The sequence below is a fragment of the Eubalaena glacialis genome, chromosome 19 (assembly GCF_028564815.1).
Source record: "Eubalaena glacialis isolate mEubGla1 chromosome 19, mEubGla1.1.hap2.+ XY, whole genome shotgun sequence".
NCBI classification, from domain to species: Eukaryota; Metazoa; Chordata; class Mammalia; order Artiodactyla; family Balaenidae; genus Eubalaena; species Eubalaena glacialis.
This window is the reverse complement of record NC_083734.1, coordinates 62,477,145-62,495,063: the sequence shown is the minus strand read 5'-3', so window position 1 is coordinate 62,495,063 and position 17,919 is coordinate 62,477,145. Positions and strand designations below refer to the sequence as shown.

The following is a 17,919-nucleotide window of genomic DNA, read 5'->3' as shown; positions in this document are numbered from 1 at the left end:
TTGTCTTTAAAGGAGGCGGGAGCGAGCCTGTGCAGAAATCCATCACCTTGCTTTCCAGTTTCCAGGCAACCGCGCAGGATTACAACAAGTCACATGACCTTGCGGCTGCCAGGAAGAAGGGGAAAATGGAAAGCTGTGCTATCTTGAGAAAGGGGCCGGGTATAAGCAAAGGACTTTGGATTCTCCTCCAGAAATGTTATCAACAAGTAGTCGGAGACCTGGAGGCTTGAGAGGGCTCCCGGCTTCTGGGCCCCCAGCCCAGCCCCACTGCTGGGTGGGAAATGTACCACCAGGGGACAGGCGAGGGGTAAGCTGGGGGGAGGGGAGTCACTGGCCCAAGGTGACCGAGCACCTGTTCTGGAAACCAAGCTCTCCGAAGGGTTATTACTGAGAGGACCAAACTGAACTCAGCCTTGCTCCCGTGGCGCTATCTTCATCCGCGCTTCTTGTCGCTACAGCCCTGGGCTAACGAAGGAGCAGAAGACGAGCCCTTGGGTTAAAGCCGAGCCTGTGATGGTTAGGGCTGGCGGGGCGGGGGGTGGGGGGGGGGCAGTGGAGAGGAGGAAAACCACCCATGAAGACCAGCTTTCCACTTCCTTTTTGAAAGCCTCCTCTTTCTGATCATTGTTTATTTTGATTTTGAATGTTTGGAGTTTGCAACCTCCCCTCCCTCACATTGCGTGCGCGTGTGTGTGCGCACACACACACACACACACACACACACACACACACATGCTGTTGTTGTTTATATTGCAGACGCTTTTATGGCAATTCATCCCCTTCTGTACACACTTTTGGCCCTAGGATCACACCCTCTGTGGCTGAAAGACTCCTGGGAACCACAGGGACAGCTTTGCTCCTGGCTCTCCCGGGTCACCCAAGGGGGTGGGTGTGCAGCACTCTGAAAGGCCGGGCTGTTGGAGGGAGCTGACCTCAAGTGGACTGGCTTCCAGTTTCCTTGCACCCAGCAGCTGTCCCAAGGCAGGGCTGAGTCATCTGGCCACACCCGCTCACTGGCCTTCCTGGTTTGCCCCAAGGTGGCCATGTGTTTCATAGCCTGGACCACTGGCTTTATGCCAGCCTGGCCACCTGGGAAGGTGAGCCCAAGGAGCAGAGCGTGGACACAGACAGGCAGGTCTTGGGGAGGGAGATGCCACCCCCCACGGTGCCCAGGAGCTGGCAAGTCTGGCAGCGTGGCTTTCCAGAGCTCTGGTCCCTTGTCACAGCCGGGAGAGCATCTTCCCTGCTGCTTGTTGTGTTCCAGCAGGCCACGGGTGGTGCATCCTCTTCCTCGTTTCCTATGGAAACCTAAACAGAGAGAGAAACACATTTCTTGCATGTTTTAAAGTCCGAAAGGCCTAATGAAGGTTCGAGGCACCTCTGCATTGAACAGGGTTTGTCGTCCATTCAGTTCACTAGGGAAGTAAATAAAGAAAAAGTGAGTAGAGTTGAAAGCCACAGCTCAAAGTATGCCAAGCTCTTCCTCTCACCTCTGGGACAAATTTGGGCTCCACCTTTATGTTTTTTAAGAGGAGGAAAAATCAATTATTAGCTCATCATATGAGAGATCATTCTATAGCAACAGACAAGTAAATAATGTTCTGGGTTTGTAGTATGTTTTCTTATTACTTTAAGTGAGAAGGTTGTACCTCCTAAACATTTTTGGATGGATGTTGGGAAGGATTCAAAGGTGACAGTGGGGTGAGGAGTTTTCAATACATTAAAACTGAGAGTCGATGGGGAAAGAAGACATCCCATGTCTGTTTAATACGTAACGTATGGGAGGATGGGGGGATGCTTCCAAGAGAGTGTTGCCTATACAGTTGATACAGAAAGACGGTCGATGTACGACGTACGTGCTGGGAGAGTCCTGATGGCCAGGTTGGGAATTTGGGGTTAAATCTTCAGGAAATTGAGGCTTGCTTCCCAGCGAGGTGTCAGGGCCCCTCTCCAGCACTCAGGCCTCTGCTGGCAGAGTCACACCCCCATCTTCACACATCCACAAACTACGCACCTTGACCCTAACTCACACTAACTCACACTCAGAGGCAGGAGCGCACAAGCACGCCCGTGCCGTCTGCGTCCAGGTCCGCGTCCCTCCTGTGACACTTGGCCATCCCATCCCGGGATTAGCCACTCCTTTGACAAGCTCCTCCAAGCCCAAATTCCCAGGGAAACTTGAACAGAGGTAGAAAAGTGATCGATGATAGAAAAAAACAAAACAAAAAAACAAACAAACAAAACTGCCTGCTTGCAGTTCTTGCGATGGCCAGGATGCCACAATAAACTGTTGCTTTCCCGAGCTGGGGAGGACGGGGCAGGCCGGGGGAGGAAGCCAGAGCAAAAAGGCCAGAGCACTTGAGAGGCGGAATCAGAACTCGGGCTGGGAGCGCCCGGGTGGCCTCGGGGGCCTGGCGGGGGGCGGGGGCGGGCTGGGTCGGGCCGGGGCGGGCGCGGGGCGCTGTCCCTTTAAGGCGGGAGGCGCGGGCCGGCCGAGCGCGGCAGTGATTGGCGCGGCGGGATCACTGGCGGCCCGGGCCCGGCCCGGGGGAGTCGGCTGGAGCCGGCTGCGCTTTGATAAGGTCCTGGCAACTCGGTAACCACCCGAGCGCCGGGAAATAAAAATAACCCCTCGCAGTCATGGATCGCCGGGCCGCCGGGCGTCCGAGGCGCCCGTCTCCCCCGGCGAAAGCTGTGCTGTAAAAGGTGGGGGCGGAGGCGCGGCCCCGGCCGAGCCGCTTCCGAGCCGGGCCCCCCCGGGCCGGGGGCGAGGTCGCGCCCAGCCGCGTCGCGGGCGCAGGGCGCGGGAGGGGGTCCGGCCCGGCCGAGAGGCGGCCGGGAGGGCGGCCGCGAGCCGGACGGCCCCGGAGAGGGGCGGCGGGGGCCCGGGGGCGGCCCGGAGCGCGGCGGGCGCGTACCTCCCTTTCAGGACCGTGCGCCGGCTCGCGCCTTTGAAGTGCACAGTGAAATCCACGGCGCAGTTTTTGTTGGAAGCGCCCGGAGGACGTTGGGTGCCCGGAGTGGCTGCTGGAAGCGGGGCCCGTGTCGAAAGCCGGGCCGGGCGGGGGCCGGAGGGGCCGAGGGCGGCCGCGGCGGGGGCGAGGCCCACTCGGATCTTCCGCAGAAAGAGGGGCGGCGGGGCGCGCCTCTGCCCTCTCCCTCGCCGCCGGGTTCCCCGCACTCCCTCCCCGGCCGTGCGACTCCCCCATGTTCCCCGACGCCGGGACCGGCCCGGGGGGGCCCGGGGCCGCGGCGGCGAGCCGATCCGGGGGCCGGGGCCGAGGCCCTGCCCGGGGCGCCCGCGAGGTCTGGGCGCGGAGCGCGCGCGCGGACCCCTGGTGAGTGCGAGGCCGAGGCGGCGGGCGGCCCGCGCGCTTTGATGTGCCGGGCGGCCCTTTGAAGTGGGCAGGCCGGCTATTTCGGGGCGCGCTCCGGGCGGGCGCGGAGAGGGGCGGCGGGCGCGGCGCCCGGCGCTCCGGGGGGCTCGGCCGGGGTGGCGGGGGCCCGGCGGAGAGACTTGTGCGAGTGGCGGCCGCGGCGGGGGCGGAGCGGGGGCAGATCCCCCTCCCCCGGGGGCGCCGCGCCGGGGCGGTGCTGGATGGGAGTCTGGGTGCGAGTGTGCGCCGGAGTGCCTTTGGGAGGTGGGATGAAAGGGTGGTGGCGCCCCCCGCCCCCTCCCCTCCCCCCGCCCCCTCCCGCCTCTCTCTCCTCCCCTCCTCTCCTCCCCTCCAGTCCTCCCCTCCCAGCCCCGGTCCGCGCAGAGGGGCCCCGAGCGCCGGCCGAGGCTCAGTCTGCGCGCCCGAGCGGCCCGAGCCCGGGGCGCCCGCGTCCCCCGCGTCTCTCCTGCCGCCCGGCCCCGCGCCCCCGGCCGCTCCGGCCCCTCGTGCGGAGAGGCCGAGCCTCCGCGCGTCGCCATTGCTGGACCGGCTGCCGCTTTCCGCGCTTCTCCTGCGGGCGCCTCCGACCCGGGCTCGGGGGCTGCGAGCGCCCACCGGGGCTCTGGACGCGTCGGGGTGGATTGGGGCCGGGGGGCGGGCCGGGGGGGCTCGGCGGAGATGAGAGCCGGGCCTCGGGCCGCCTTGGTCTTCCAGGTAACGGGGCCGCCCCACCTCCCCTCCGCCCGGGGAACGCGGCGCTACCGGCGGCCTGAGGCCCCGCACGGGGGCCACGCGCGCCCACCCGGAGCCCAGGGTTCCCGCCCCCGGTTCGGGGTCGCGCCCCCCGCCCCGCCGGCCCGCCCCTGCCCTCTCCCGAGTTTGATCCTCCCCTTGCTGGGGAAAGCGGCTGGTTTACTGGTTAGATAAGACTTTTTGCTTTTGGGAAAAAGAGGCTTGAGGTCAGCCGAGTCTGGGATTCCTGACACAGGCAGTGGTAGCGTGAGACGGTTTCTGATCCGGTTTTGTAGGGTTTGCGGCTCCAGGAGGCGGGGGGCGCGGGGGCGACGGGTCGTGAGGCTTCTCTGCTCCCTGGCAAAGTTGGAAGATCAAAGCCTTGTCTGAGTGAGTGGATTTCTGGTTTGGGGGAGCCCGGAAGACCGAGGTGTAGACTGAGCCGGATTCTTGGCGGGAGGCGGGGGCGCAGCGAACGCTTCCATCTGGGTTGCGGGGCGGGGGCTGCAGCCGGGAGTCCGGGCGCCCGTTCCGCCCTGTGCTGGGCGGGCTTTCCTCCTCGGTCGAGGCTCTTCTGAATTTTTAAGGAGTGGGAAGGGGGGGCGCAGGGGGAAGGGGTGGGTGGGGGGAATGGGAACCAGATGCCGGGGACGGGCGCGTTTGGAGCTCGAGTTATCTGTGCGGAGAGCCGAGTGGGGAAATTTACCGAAATTGGTTTCACCTGCACACAGCCCAGCGGCGCGGGGTGCGCGTCTTTGGAGTGGATGCTGTCGGGGCGAGGGGAGGGCCGCCCTGCGTGCGCCCGGGTCGGTGGGTTTTTGGAAGCTGGTGTCTTCCACCTCCCGAGCCCTCCGCCCCCCTCCCCCCCCTCCCCGCGCCCCTTCCCCGCCCCTTCCCTCTCCCCCCTCCCCCCTCCCCCCCAAGCGTGCAGGGAGCTCAGATTTCGCCTTTGAAAAAGCAGCGTCTGATACTTTAGATGAGCACCTCGCAGATAGCTGGGTTGCTTGATTTGAATTTGAGGAGTTGAAAAGCCTGTTTACTTTCTTGCTTTGATGTTGGGTAGATCTGGTTTTGATTATATCAATACCCTTTTCTCTCCCTCTACCTCCCCCCCCTTCCTTTTCTTCCCAGAAAGGAGGCTCAGATGAGTCCCTGCTGACTTGAGAGAGAAAGAGAGACCACGCTGATTGCTGAGAGGAACTGGAAGGAGAAAGAAAAAATTCCTCAACTCAGCGAGAAGAACTCACTCGCCATGAGCAGCGCTGTGTTGGTGCCTCGCCTCCCAGACCCCAGCAGCAGCTTCCGCGAGGATGCCCCGCGGCCCCCAGTGCCGGGCGAAGAAGGGGAGACCCCACCGTGCCAGCCCGGGGTGGGAAAGGGCCCGGTCGCCAAACCCCTGCCTGTCTCCTCCAATGCCAGGCGGAATGAGGACGGGTTGGGGGAGCCGGAGGGGCGGGCGTCTCCGGATTCCCCTCTGACCAGGTGGACCAAGTCCCTGCACTCCTTGCTGGGTGACCAAGACGGTGCTTATCTCTTCCGGACTTTCCTGGAGAGGGAGAAATGCGTGGATACCTTAGACTTCTGGTTTGCCTGCAATGGATTCAGGCAGATGAACCTGAAGGATGCCAAAACTTTACGAGTAGCCAAAGCGATCTACAAAAGGTACATTGAGAACAACAGCATTGTCTCCAAGCAGCTGAAACCTGCCACCAAGACCTACATCAGAGATGGCATCAAGAAGCAGCAGATCGATTCTGTCATGTTTGACCAGGCGCAGACTGAGATCCAGGCAGTGATGGAGGACAATGCCTACCAGATGTTTCTGACTTCTGATATATACCTCGAATACGTGAGGAGTGGGGGTGAAAACCCAGCCTGCGTGAGCAGCGGGGGGCTGGGGAGCCTGAAGCTCGTGTGTGGCTACCTCCCCACGCTGAATGAGGAAGAGGAGTGGACTTGCGCCGACTTCAAGTGCAAACTCTCCCCCACCGTGGTTGGCTTGTCCAGCAAAACTCTGAGGGCTACAGTCAGTGTGAGGTCCACAGAAACTGTCGAGAATGGATACAGGTGAGCCTTTGGTGGAGGGTGAGGGGCTGGGGGAGCTTGGAGGATGAGATGGCCTTTGCAGATGTTTTGAGTTAAGTAGGGTGGATGGACGGATGCATGTGCTGCTGAGGCTGACAAAGGCCTGTCTTGAGCTCGGACCGCTGGCCATGACCCCTTCGATCTTGCATTTTGCTGTTGAAAGGGGCGGGAAAGCGATGCACACACAGCTAAATACCTGTAGTTTTCCAGTGCTGACTTCACACAGTGGCAGGCAGTGTGCGTTAATGCGGGTTACTTACTATCCTGGGCCAGTCTTGGGGTGGGGTGGTGGAGAGAGGACAGCAGCTTTTGATGCCGATGACTCACCAGCTACCAGGCACCGGTTTGGGATGGGGTCGTTCACAGCTAAGCAATAGGGAGTAGGATGAACGTGGCCAGGGAGGCACCTGGGTTGTGGCGGAGCCCCAGGAAATAACGTGTGTGCCCACTGACCGTGGGGATAAGTGGGATCTATTGAGCTTTAAGTTCAGATAAGAGCCAGCAATTGGCTTAACAGCTGAGCTTGCGGTTCTCTTTGTGGAATGAGATATTAACCCTGCAAGAAACCCTCCTAAGGAGGGGAGGCCCTGTGACTTTCCCGAATGCAGGACCCTTAGCTTTGGAGTCTGCTGATACATTATTCTGGGTTTTCAATGCTTGCGGCCCGAGGATCAGACCCCGGTTGATTATTGCGTTGCTTGGTGCTGATGGAGAAGAGGTCTTGGCCGGAGAGGACTGGAGAAGAGAAGAGTACCTTCTCTTTCGAGGCTTCAAAGACAAATAATTCTTTATAGAATGGCCAAGTCTCAAGGTTCTTGACCTTTGGAGGCAACTTCAGACCTCCTGTTAGAATGAGTTTTTCTGTCTCTTTCTCGCTCTCCCCTTCCAAATATCCAAAAAGAGAATGAACCTCTCAATCCCAGGTTGTGGCGGACAGCATGCAGGGGAGGGGCTGGCCAGGAGCTGCTTATCTCGCTGCCCATTGTGACCTGCTCCGTGGGTTCGGAAAGGCAGACGCGATCTGGCGGCTGTCTCTCTGGAGGTTACCCTCCCTCTGTAGGGTCCGAGGCAGGAGGAGGGGCAGAGGAGCGGGGTCTGAGCCTGGAAGCCTGTGATCTCGGGGTGGCCCTGCAGGGAGGGAAGGATTGTGTTGGGTCCACCAGGGGGCGCTCCTGCAGCCTCGGGAGCCGGTCGTCTGCGCGCAGACATCTGGTCTACACCTTAAGTGGGAACGGATTGGCTTTTGCGAGGGAGCCAAGGATCACGTGAACGGAGTTGTTTCAGCATCTTTAAGCTTATGGCTTCAGGCTGTTTTGGAGGAAGATACTGGCTCTGGCTTCTGTGGCTGGCAGTCACGGGCCACCTGCCACCCTTGCCCTGTTCTGTTAGGTGGACGTTTGGGTAAACCCCGCTGGCCTCCGTGCCCTCCAGGTTGGCAGCGGTCGCCAAGGCTACTTAAGGCCTGTGGTCAGGCAGCTTCTCCGGGAGCCTTCAGACAGTGGGGCTTCTGTGTTCCCCAGTGTCAGGGCCCAGAGCACCACCTTTGTAAACAGCGCCCTGTGTGGTTTTGGAGCGAGACAGGCTCCCCAGGTGGGACCCTGCTGTGACCCCTCCCCTTCGTGGGCGGGCAGTAGGACCCAGCCTTGGCGTGCCCCTCCCCCTTCCACAGCCCCCAGCTGGCATGCTACTAGGGTTCGGCTTTATGGGGATGACTCTCAGGAGTGTTGGGGACCCTGGATGCAGGGCCTGGGGTGCTTTGTGTGTCAGTGCTCGCCTTTTGGTTGGGAACCGTGGGTGTTCATGTTCAAATGACACCTTTCGTTGGCCTCTGGGGTTTCCATACTAGATTCGTGTGTGTGTGTTGTCCCACTGTTGGGATGAGATGACATATCTTACCTGGACTGCACATGTCTTACCTGGGCATCGTCAGAGAGAAATTGACACACCCCGATATTTTTTTTAACATGCGAGGTATTCAAGGGTGCCTGAGGTGTGTTATTAGGAGCTGCCCCGAGTTATTCAGAGGCCTGAGTTGCAGCCCGGACCGCCTCTTACCACCTGGGTTGAAGTCTTTCTGAAGCCCGTGTGCCCTCTGTAAAGTGAGTGGACAACCCTCCCTTCAGTTTATGTCACAGGTTGCTATAATATTAGGACCAAAATAATAAACAGGAAAGCCCGTTGTGAAGGGAAATGTCTGAACAGACGTAAAGCATTGTCATTGGCTTGACTTAACAGTGCTCACCACCGGCTGTGTGAGAAGGGCCAACCAGGTTCGGGTCCCACCTTCAGAGAGTGAGCCTTGGGTTCTAGCACGTGTTCACTGTGAAGTTGCAGCATGTCCCCTCCCCACGCCTCAACTTTCTCTGCCTGCTGAACTTGAGCCTGCGTTTGCAGCTGGTTCTGGGATGTGGGATCGTCCCTAAGTCAAGTCGGCCTCCCCGCCACTTGTCAGGCCAGGTGCCCGGCCTGTGGACGGCCTGATAAGTCAGTCCAGTGAATGAAGCAGGAAACCTGAGTCCTGCCGAGGGGTCGGTCCCTTTCACCAGCTGTTGGGGAGCAGTCTTGGCAGCTGGATGCCAAGGGCATGGCTGGTCGTTAAGCCCTTTGATTTCCTTGAGCGCCTAGAGGAGCCTCGTTTTTAATGACTTGTTTGTGTCCTTACTGACGTGGTGTCAGGTTTCACGTAAAGAGTTGGAGCCTAAGAGCAGGCATGGTCCTCAGAGGGAGGGGCTCTGGTTGGCCAGTGGTCCCGTAGGAGGCCTGGGCTTCTGATGGTCCCTGTAAATAACCCAGAGCCAGGGCGAGGCACACAGGCTGCACACAGGCTACACGCAGACACACACACACAGACTACAGACACACACAGACTACACACACACAGGGACTACAGACACAGGCACACAGACTACACACACAGACTACACACACAGAGTACACCCAGACACACACCCAGACACACACCGGCTACACACCCAGACTACACCCAGACACATACACACAGACACACACAGGCTACACACAAACAGGGACTACAAACACAGACAGACTACACACACAGACTACACTCAGACACACACACAGACAACACACACACAGACTACACCCAGACACACAGAGACAACACACGCGCTACACACAGACACATACACAGACTACACACAGACACAGACTATACACAGAGTACACACAGACATAGACTACACACAGACGCACACACAGACACAGGCTACAGACGGACACACACACAGACTACACACAGACACACACAGACAACACACACACAGACACACACAGGCTACACATGGACACACACACAGAGACTACACACAGACTACACACAGACATAGACTACACCCAGACACACACCCAGACACACAGGCTACACACGGACACACACACAGACTACACACAGACATAGATTACACACAGACGCACACAGAGACTACACACAGACACACACACAGACTACACAGACACATTACACACAGACACACAGGCTACACACACACACAGACTACAGACACAGACACACACACAGACTACACACACACATACACAGGCTACACAGACACAGGCTACACACACAGACTACAGACACACAGATTACACACAGACAGACAGACTATACACACATACACACAGACTACACACAGACACAGGCTACACACACACACACACACACAGACTACACAAGACACACACACAGACTATACACAGACAGACACAGACTACACACACACACAGACCACACAAGACACACACACAGACTACACACAGACACACACACAGACTGCACAAGACACACAGGCACACACACAGGCGTAGACACGCACACAGACTACACACACACGTACATACAAACTACACACACAGAGAGACTACAGACACAGACCACACACACACAGACTACACACAGACACACACAGATTACACACCCACATGTACACACATACACAGACTACACACAGACTCACACAGCACCTGGAGCGCGGAGGCGTGTGCAGAGAGGCTGTGGAGTTCGGAGCCGGGGTCGGGATGCTCTCCTTGTCCTGCCCTGGGCGGTCTCCCCTGTCTCTCACTGGACCCTCTGCTCTGGCCTCATGTGAAGCCGGGGCCCAGCAGGTGGCCCTCCGCCGGCTCCCCGCGCTTCCCGTCCCCACAGAGCGCTCGCTGATGGGGCCGGTTTATGTGAAGCCACTGGCATTGAGCTTGGCCTCCATCATCAAAGAAAATGACGCGAGAGGAAAGCTGTGCTGGAAGCGGCGGGCCGCAGCGAGCGGATGGAGGCCCTGAGGAGGGCGCTTTGCTGGGACACGCTTGTCGAAGTTGGCCTGCTCTCAAAGGGGTGTTGCCTGATGCCATCTGCGTGCCTGGCCTCTCTCGCTCCAGGCCCCCAGCCTCACCTTAGAAGACGCTTGTGGGAGGGAGCGAGCGTCGCCTTCCGGGCAGTGACTTTGTGAGTAAAGTGTCAGAGGGCTTTGGAAAAGAAGAGCACACAGCCTTAGAAGCCAGTACTTTTTAAGTTGCATTGTTTTGAGAGGGTACCCAGAAAGGGGTCCCAAAGGTCACGTCTATTGTGCTCTCTGTATGGGCTTTGCCCTGGTGTCTGGGGAGCAGGCGGGGGCCTGCAGCATCTCATTGAGATAAGAGATAAGAATGGTGGTGGGGGGAGAGGAGGAGCCGACATTTCCCTTCCCTTAAGGTCCCAGGAGCCTCTGCTACCTGACAGCTGAAAGCCCTTTGCATATTGAAATTGCAAACCAGGTCTGTGGATGGATGCCCAGTGCAAAATCTGTACATAGGCCTTTACTCTCCAGAGGAATTTAAAACCCTTGCAGCAACTGGGAGCACAACAGTCCTGAAGAAATACTCAAAGCATCTGGGTACAATTACTGTAGTGTGGTTGAGTTTCTTCCCTTCTTTTTTTTTTTCTTTTTTTAAAAGCGATCACAAGAAAGCAGCTCTAATTCATTTTCTTGAAATTACGTGATGATTTTGACAAAGTTCTGAATTCTTAAAAAATTGAGTTTCCGTCTCTCCCCACAGGCCTGCCACCTTCCTCTGCCTTGTCTTGTTATGATGGTAGGAAAATCCCAATACTTTATTGCAGGCAACTGAGCTAAGAGCAATATATTCCATTTTTAATTACTGGTCACACAGTAGCCCTCTATTTTGGAAGGGAGGGAGGCAAGTTTATTTTGGGACCCGTGTGTCTGACCGGGAGCACAGAACTCTGTCCACACGTGGGATCTGAGCAAGGTGCCTCTTTCTGCTGGGGAGGGAGGGGTTTCTGTTGAGTCATTTTCTCCCTGTAGAGGCTGAGTTACAACCCTCACACTTGGGGCACTGTTAATGTGTTAATACCACGAAGATAGCAACACTGAAGGGATGGAAAGAGTGTGTGAAGGCTGTTTAAGGCCATTTTGGCTCTTTTGATCTCCATGCTATGCCTCTTAGGCGAAAACACCCCTCAGCAACCCGCTCGGTCCTAGGTCCTTAAAGAAGGAGAGTGGACAAAGCTTTGAGCTTCTACCATGAGCCCCACGCTGCCTGCAGCTGGGGAGACCCAGATGGGGAAGACAGACCTGTCCCTGCCCTCGTGGAGCTTGTCGTCTCATACACGGGACAGGCCTTCACCATGGAAACGCACTGACGATACGTAATTGTCATGATCAGTGCCACCCAAGAAGTCTTGCTTTTGTCGGCGGGTGGTTTTTTGGAGCGTTCCTATGCCACCCCCGTAAACAGTGCCCTCGTTGGGCCTTTCGGAGAACATACGGACCCCGTGCAGGTGGCCGTGTTTGAACTGCACGTTGTTTTAGTGGAGCCCTGTGTCCACGGAGGCTGTGACACCTGGGGTCACCGAGCTGGCCGGGAGCCAAGCCGGCACCAGCCCTTGCCTCTTGATTTCTGTGTTACTTGATTCCTGAAGTCCATCAGCTTCGCCATCCTGCTTTGAGGCAGCAGCCTGTTTAGGCAGCTGGGGGCTCTGGGCCATTTTAAAGCCGTGGGCGACCCCGTGACCTGCCCTCACCCGCTCCTTGGGTCTGCCCTGGCCATGGAGAAGTGATTTCTTCTTTCTGGCTTGTAAGCCGTTTCCTCTTGTTCCACCTTCAGTGGCAATACCACCCAGAGCCACCCTCCTCCTTATCAGCTAGGAGACTGTTTTCACTAAATCATCCCTCATCTCGTCTCTTCTCCAGAAAAACCAACTGCTTCTCCTTGGTTGTCTCCACCCTTCTCTCTCTCTTGCCCTGGTGTCTGGAAATCCCACACTGAGGACGTGGGGACCAGTTCTATGTCATGGAACATCTCACCAGCCTCACTGCCTCATTGTAGAAAATCCTGGGGGCGGAGGGGGGGCCAGAGTGTCCAAGTGACAAGGTCAAGGTCGCTGGCCCGTGGTATTCAATGGCCAGAGTGTCCAGGTGACAGGTCAAGGTCGCTGGGCCATGATGTTCAATGGGTTCAAGCGCCATGTTCCTCATTTGCACTTACTGGTCACTTCTCCACCACGCCACATCCCTGAGATCTGGCTTGACGTTCCAGCCTAGCTCAGACCAACAGACTCAGGGTCCCTGCTGCCATCAGCTCCTCCAGGTGGCCGGAGGTGGGTTCCACGCGGCCGGGCCTCCAGCGGGTGACCTCCGACGAGGCTTTTGGCCCCCGCTTGGGGCCCGTTACCTCCCTGGGGGGTCGTGAAGACGATCAGGCAGCAGACAGTCCTCAAGGCCCTGCCGTGGGCCGGGGGAGGTGCAGCAGGGAGCAAACCAGGTCCCGCCCACAGCGAGCCCTAAGTCACTCCTCCCGGCTCTCAACTCGTACACCTCTGAGTGTCACTCTTGTTTGTTTTGTCACTGCAGCTAGAGGGCAGGCCCCCTGAGGACAGCCACCCGAGCCGTTCTCCCACCTTTTCCAGCCCCGCCTACCCCACAGCCACTTCAGTGCAGCCTGGTGGCCCCCCCGGACCCCTTGTGCCGCTGGGGAAGCCCCAGGCCCCCCCCACCTCAGCCAGCTTGACGCCCTCCTGCCCCAGGCCGGGGAGGACTGTCCACTGCTTCTCCCATCCCTGGTCCTCACATCTGCTCCCACCCGGCCCATCCCCTCCGACACTGCAGGGCCAGGACTTCCTCTTCCAGGTCACTCATCCTGCCTCTTACGCGAGAGCTTTCTGAAACGTCGAGGCTGGTCTCTGAACAGAGGCAGAGAGAGAGGCTGAATGGGAGCCGCACGAATCCGTCCCACACCCGCCGCCTCCAGCTCTGACATCCAGGGCTGCTGTGCTTGCGGGGCCACCGGGGCACATCTGTCAAATGGGCACACGCGCTCCTCCCCCAGGGCGCTGTGAGGACTGGATGAGATGACGTGTGTAAGGGGTGCCTCTTCGTGGGCCTGTGCTCCGCGTCTGCCTTCCTCCTGGTACCCCTGCCCAACCCCCGTTACGGGGACCCGCCTGCCAGGCCATGGGTGCCAGGAGACCAGAGACCGGGGCTGGGCACCTCACGAAAGGGTTGGGGCTCGGTGAGCACGGGCAGGAGGTGCCGGCACCTTTCAGGGGCCCCTTTCATCCGCCAACCCCAAGGCCATCTTTACAGACCGGCGGCTGCGGCCTGATGGAGTGAGTTCCCTTACTTGGACTCGGCGGCCCTGGCAGAGTGGGCCTGGGTCTTTGCAGACGAGGGCCCTTCCTGCAGCCCACCGGCCACGGCGGGTCCTCCCTCTCCCTTCCCTCCCGCACTGAGGCCCTCGCGGTGACACAGCAGGTGACACAGGAGGAACACAGCCCGGCTGGGCCGGCACACTGGCGTTTCTGGGAGGAGGTCGGGGCGGGGGGGCAGAACAGGGGGCGGAGGCCCCGGAGCAGGGCCTGGACCTTCCTTGGAAACAGCTGTGCTGCTCCTCTCCCTCCGGTGGCCCTCGGCGGCTCGGGGTTGGGGGGCAGCCTGGCTGTGGGCCGAGGCCCAGCTCGGGGCAGGACGGAAGCCCCAGATCTCGTCCTGAGCTCTCCTGTCTGTCCGTCTGTCCGCTAGCCAGGCCCAGCCGCTAGTTGTTTGCCTCTCAGATCTCCGCTAGCGGAGCCCGGGCGGGGAGTGTGGAAGTTTCGATGTCCTGGGGCCCGCACGTTGTCTTCTCCCCTTACAGGCCTGGGGGGGGTGGCGAGGGGAGGGAGGACACTCCACCCCATCAGTCATTCCCTAGCCCCCCCTCCAAGAGCAGGGTCCCCCCTCCAGGTGACTCTTGAGAACTCTGTAAGATGCCCTGGGGTCCCCTGTCCCCTGGCAGAGTTGCGGCTCAGCAGGCCCCTTTGTGGCCCCTGCTTTCTGCCCAGAGGAGCACCCAGCCCTGGGCAGCAGGCTGGCCTGGAACACGTTGTGGGGTTGTCCTGGGATCCCCCGGTTCCCTGGGCTTTGGGTGAGAGTCAGTGATGCAGTGCTATGGTCCTTCAGGAGGAGCGATCCGGTGAATCCGTACCACGTGGGTTCCGGCTGCGTCTTCGCGCCAGCCACCAGCGCCAACGACAGCGAGATATCCAGTGATGCGCTGACCGACGATTCCATGTCCATGACGGACAGTAGCGTGTAAGTATATTCTGGTTTCCCCACCGCGTACACGGCTGGCAGTGTGACCCGCCAGGCCATGGGGCAGGGTCCTCGCCCGGCTTTGCCAATGCCACCTGTGTCTGTGTGGACGTTTGTTGGATGGGAGGGGAGTAGGCCGCAGGGGTGGCCCTGGTCTGGCTCAGGAGGCTCCCGTGGTCGCCTGGGTGGAGTGATGCTCAGAGCCTTGAAAGGGGGTTGAATGGTACCTTCACAGAAGAAAGCCAAACTAAGGTAGGAGGTTAGGGTGAATGTCCACAGATTCCCTGAGTTTAAAAGCCCCTCTTCCGGTTATCATTGCGCCTGCCTTGCCGGTGGGCAGGAGAGGGTCTTGAATCCAGGTGTCCCTCTGCAGAGCCAGCAGGTGGGGAGGTGGGGTGGCGTGGGAAGGGTATGTGTCTGGGGGCTCAGTGATGGTGGGATCAGAAAGCCAGGGTTCCCTCCAGGACACTGCGTGCCAGGCTGCCTCACGGATGTGCTCAAGCGGCCGTCACCCAGCTCATCCGGCGTCGGCGGGCGTCTTCCCTCTGCAGCCGGGGCTCTGCCCCTAAGTGGGGGTTTTCTCCAAAGCAGTTTCTGACCTCAGCTCTTTTGCAGATGGACGGCTGGCATTTCTGGATGCAATCCAAGCCATCAGGGTGGTCTGATGCGGTCAGCAGGCCATGGGGCAGGGTCATGCTTTGAGTTGGAGGTCATTTGAGGTCATGCAGTGGTGACCTCTGTGGATGGAGAACAGTGACCCTCTGTGAGTCTCAGGTGGGTGGGAGTGGGGCGGGGAGGTGGACCAGGCGTCCCCGTCTCCTGCCAACTTTGGAGATTCTGATTCAGGAGGCTCGGAGGAGGTGGAGCCTGGGCTTGGGCGAGACTCCCCAAGGGCACGTCTGCCAGCACCTAGTTGAGAACCACCGTTCTAAAAGTGGTCTTTGGAGGCTTTTCTACAAACATTTTGGAGGAGGATCTTCTGCTAAGGGAACCGTTTTGCAAGGCAGGCCCGTGGAGCCGTTGTAAGTTCTGGCACGCTTATGTCGAGTTTGTTCCTTCTAGCTTGCTTCCCAAAACGGGACCGGCTCTTCTTCCAGTTTGTTTGAAATGATCTGGTTTCCATTGGCCAGTGATCTGTTGCTTGGCCTGCGGTGTGGAACCAGTTGAAAGGAAAGTTGACGGGTTGGTTTGGGACTCGACTGTTGATTTTCCTGGTGGCTTTTATTGTGTTACCTCAGATTCCCCTGTTAGTGAAAGGGGGGAGATGTTTAAGGTGAAAAGTTCCAGTTTAATAAAAGAATAGCAATTTGGCATGAGTGAAAATGGAGGGAGGGAACACATCTTTCATCCAAAGTGAAGAAATGAGGGCTTCCACAGAGGTAAGTTTTCCATATCGACTGAACTCTTTAAGTTACTGTACTTGAAAAATATTATCCTTTGGTGGACGTATTTCTTAAAACAATGTGTTTTTGCTCTGTCTTTATTGAATAGTATTAGACAAGGCATAATTTGTTTCTTGATTCAAATAATTTAATCCCAAGGTCTGTTTTCATTCTGCATTGTAATATCATCTCACAGAATTCAAAATTGTATAAGGCTTTCTGCCCCTAGAGATATTGATGCCTCACCCCCCTTTTTAAGGTAGTTCTTCTTTCTTCTCTCTGTCATTCTGCCTGCTGTCGTTTTTTTGCTCGTGTGCACTTGTTTCCAGCAGCAGCATTCCTCTAGCTTTTAACTAGTGTTTGGATGACATGGTAGTCAGCGTTATGTGTAAAATAAGAGTGAGTTGGACTTGAACGAGGGCATCGAGCGACTCTCCTTAGCCAAGTGTAGTTTCCTTTAGACTAGGAGGCTTCTGTTTAGTTTTCTTCGAGGTTATTTTTGGCTGGCATCCTGCTCCCCGTCACGGACGTGTGATTCTGGGTTCAGGATGAGATAACTTGGGTGTAGTCCCCATACCCGGTTGAGCCTCACAGGACCCAGTCAGAAAGGTTGGCCAACGCTTGTGACTTTTACAGATGAGGGAGGAATGCCCAGCGCTCCCATAACTACTCCCGTCAGAGACAGAGCTCAGATCCGGGCCAGACAGGCCCCTGCCCTTGGCCTGCTCCCACCGGCCCCGCGTGAATGTTAGGCCCAGTAGTTGATAATGAGACCTTTGAGCTACCTTGAGTCTCTTTTATTTTTATTTATTGGTGACCACACAGCTTTCCTTTTTAACGGGGAGGGGGAGGGAGGAGCAAGTTTGGACTTCCCCCCTGCACCCTCTGCCTTCACCCCTCTTTTTTTTACCCCCTTTTATGCCCGGAAGAAAAGCCCTCAGTTCTATCGAGCGATGACTTGAAAGCCCTCGCCTGCCCTTCCCGCCTTTAGCTAGAGCGTTCGTGGGCTTAAGGCCCTCACCGCACGGGGAAGCTGCGTTCTGGGATCAGAGAAGTCAGCTGTCCTGGGCGGCGAGGGTCGGCATGTGGGCCGGGAGGGTCCGTGTTGGTAATCGAGACAGAGGGCAAATCCCTCATTCGGCGGCTTTCTCTCCGGGGCACATTGGGTACCCCTGGGTCCCAGGTGGCAGAACCTCAGGGCGTGGCCAGCCCTTCCCTCGGCGCAGCTGCCTCGGGCTGGGGATGAGTAAACCAGGACCCCAAGGGGTAGGGGAGGGTTCCTGGGGACCTGGGGCTCGTGTGCTGGAGCCCGTCTTCTGACGCCAGCGCTGGGGGGCCTCCGGTCCTCCTCCCAACCTCTAGGGCAGCTTATTGGATGCAGCCGGCGCAGCCAGACCCCACGTGGGCATGTTGGTGCCGCCGGGCCCGCGTTTCCCATCAGCGTGGGAAAGGGGTCTCGGCACAAGAGCCACTCCGACGGGGCGCAGGCGGGCCCGCAGGCTTGGCAGGCGCTGAAAGCCCGGGCCGGGCGAGGTGCTTTCTGGCTGGCTGGCCCGTCGGGCAGGTCCCCCGGGGTCCTGGGCCGGGATTAGAGCCCTCTTCAGCTCGGCCAGTTTGGGGCCTGGCGCAGAGCAGAGCCCGAGCGAGCGGTGGAGCGCGGGGGGGACGCGAAGCTGAACCGAGTCGCTTTCGGCCCGTTGTCCGTCGGGGAAGCTTCGCGGGACGAGAGGGCAGCAGGCCCCTTTGAAACTTCCTGGCACTAGT

General features: G+C 58.6%; 2 protein-coding genes across 9 annotated transcripts in view; one reads left to right on the top strand and one right to left on the bottom strand.

Annotated features, from left to right (window-relative positions):
- The first annotated feature begins 2,620 nt into the window (after positions 1 to 2,620).
- The window catches only part of AXIN2 (axin 2), a 29,854-nt gene continuing 14,555 nt past the window's right edge, over positions 2,621 to 17,919 (top strand). Inside the window, exons 1-4 of one of the 8 annotated variants that reach the window (XM_061175309.1) lie at positions 3,744 to 4,091; positions 4,406 to 4,499; positions 5,241 to 6,176; positions 14,642 to 14,773. In XM_061175309.1, the coding sequence (XP_061031292.1) occupies positions 5,362 to 6,176; positions 14,642 to 14,773 (947 nt within the window). In that variant the 5' untranslated portion in view covers positions 3,744 to 4,091; positions 4,406 to 4,499; positions 5,241 to 5,361. Of the gene's footprint in view, positions 2,707 to 3,001; positions 3,339 to 3,743; positions 4,092 to 4,141; positions 4,500 to 5,240; positions 6,177 to 14,641; positions 14,774 to 17,919 lie in introns of those variants that run through there. The other 7 variants (XM_061175310.1, XM_061175311.1, XM_061175315.1 and 4 more) reach the window with 7 other exon arrangements.
- Positions 2,639 to 5,363, bottom strand: LOC133080885 (basic proline-rich protein-like). The gene is made up of 5 exons (XM_061176962.1): positions 5,357 to 5,363; positions 4,766 to 4,901; positions 4,362 to 4,683; positions 3,748 to 4,271; positions 2,639 to 3,632 (listed from the first exon to the last, which is right to left on the bottom strand). The coding sequence occupies exons 1-5, from the start codon at positions 5,361 to 5,363 to the stop codon at positions 2,639 to 2,641; spliced, it is 1,983 nt and encodes a 660-aa protein (XP_061032945.1).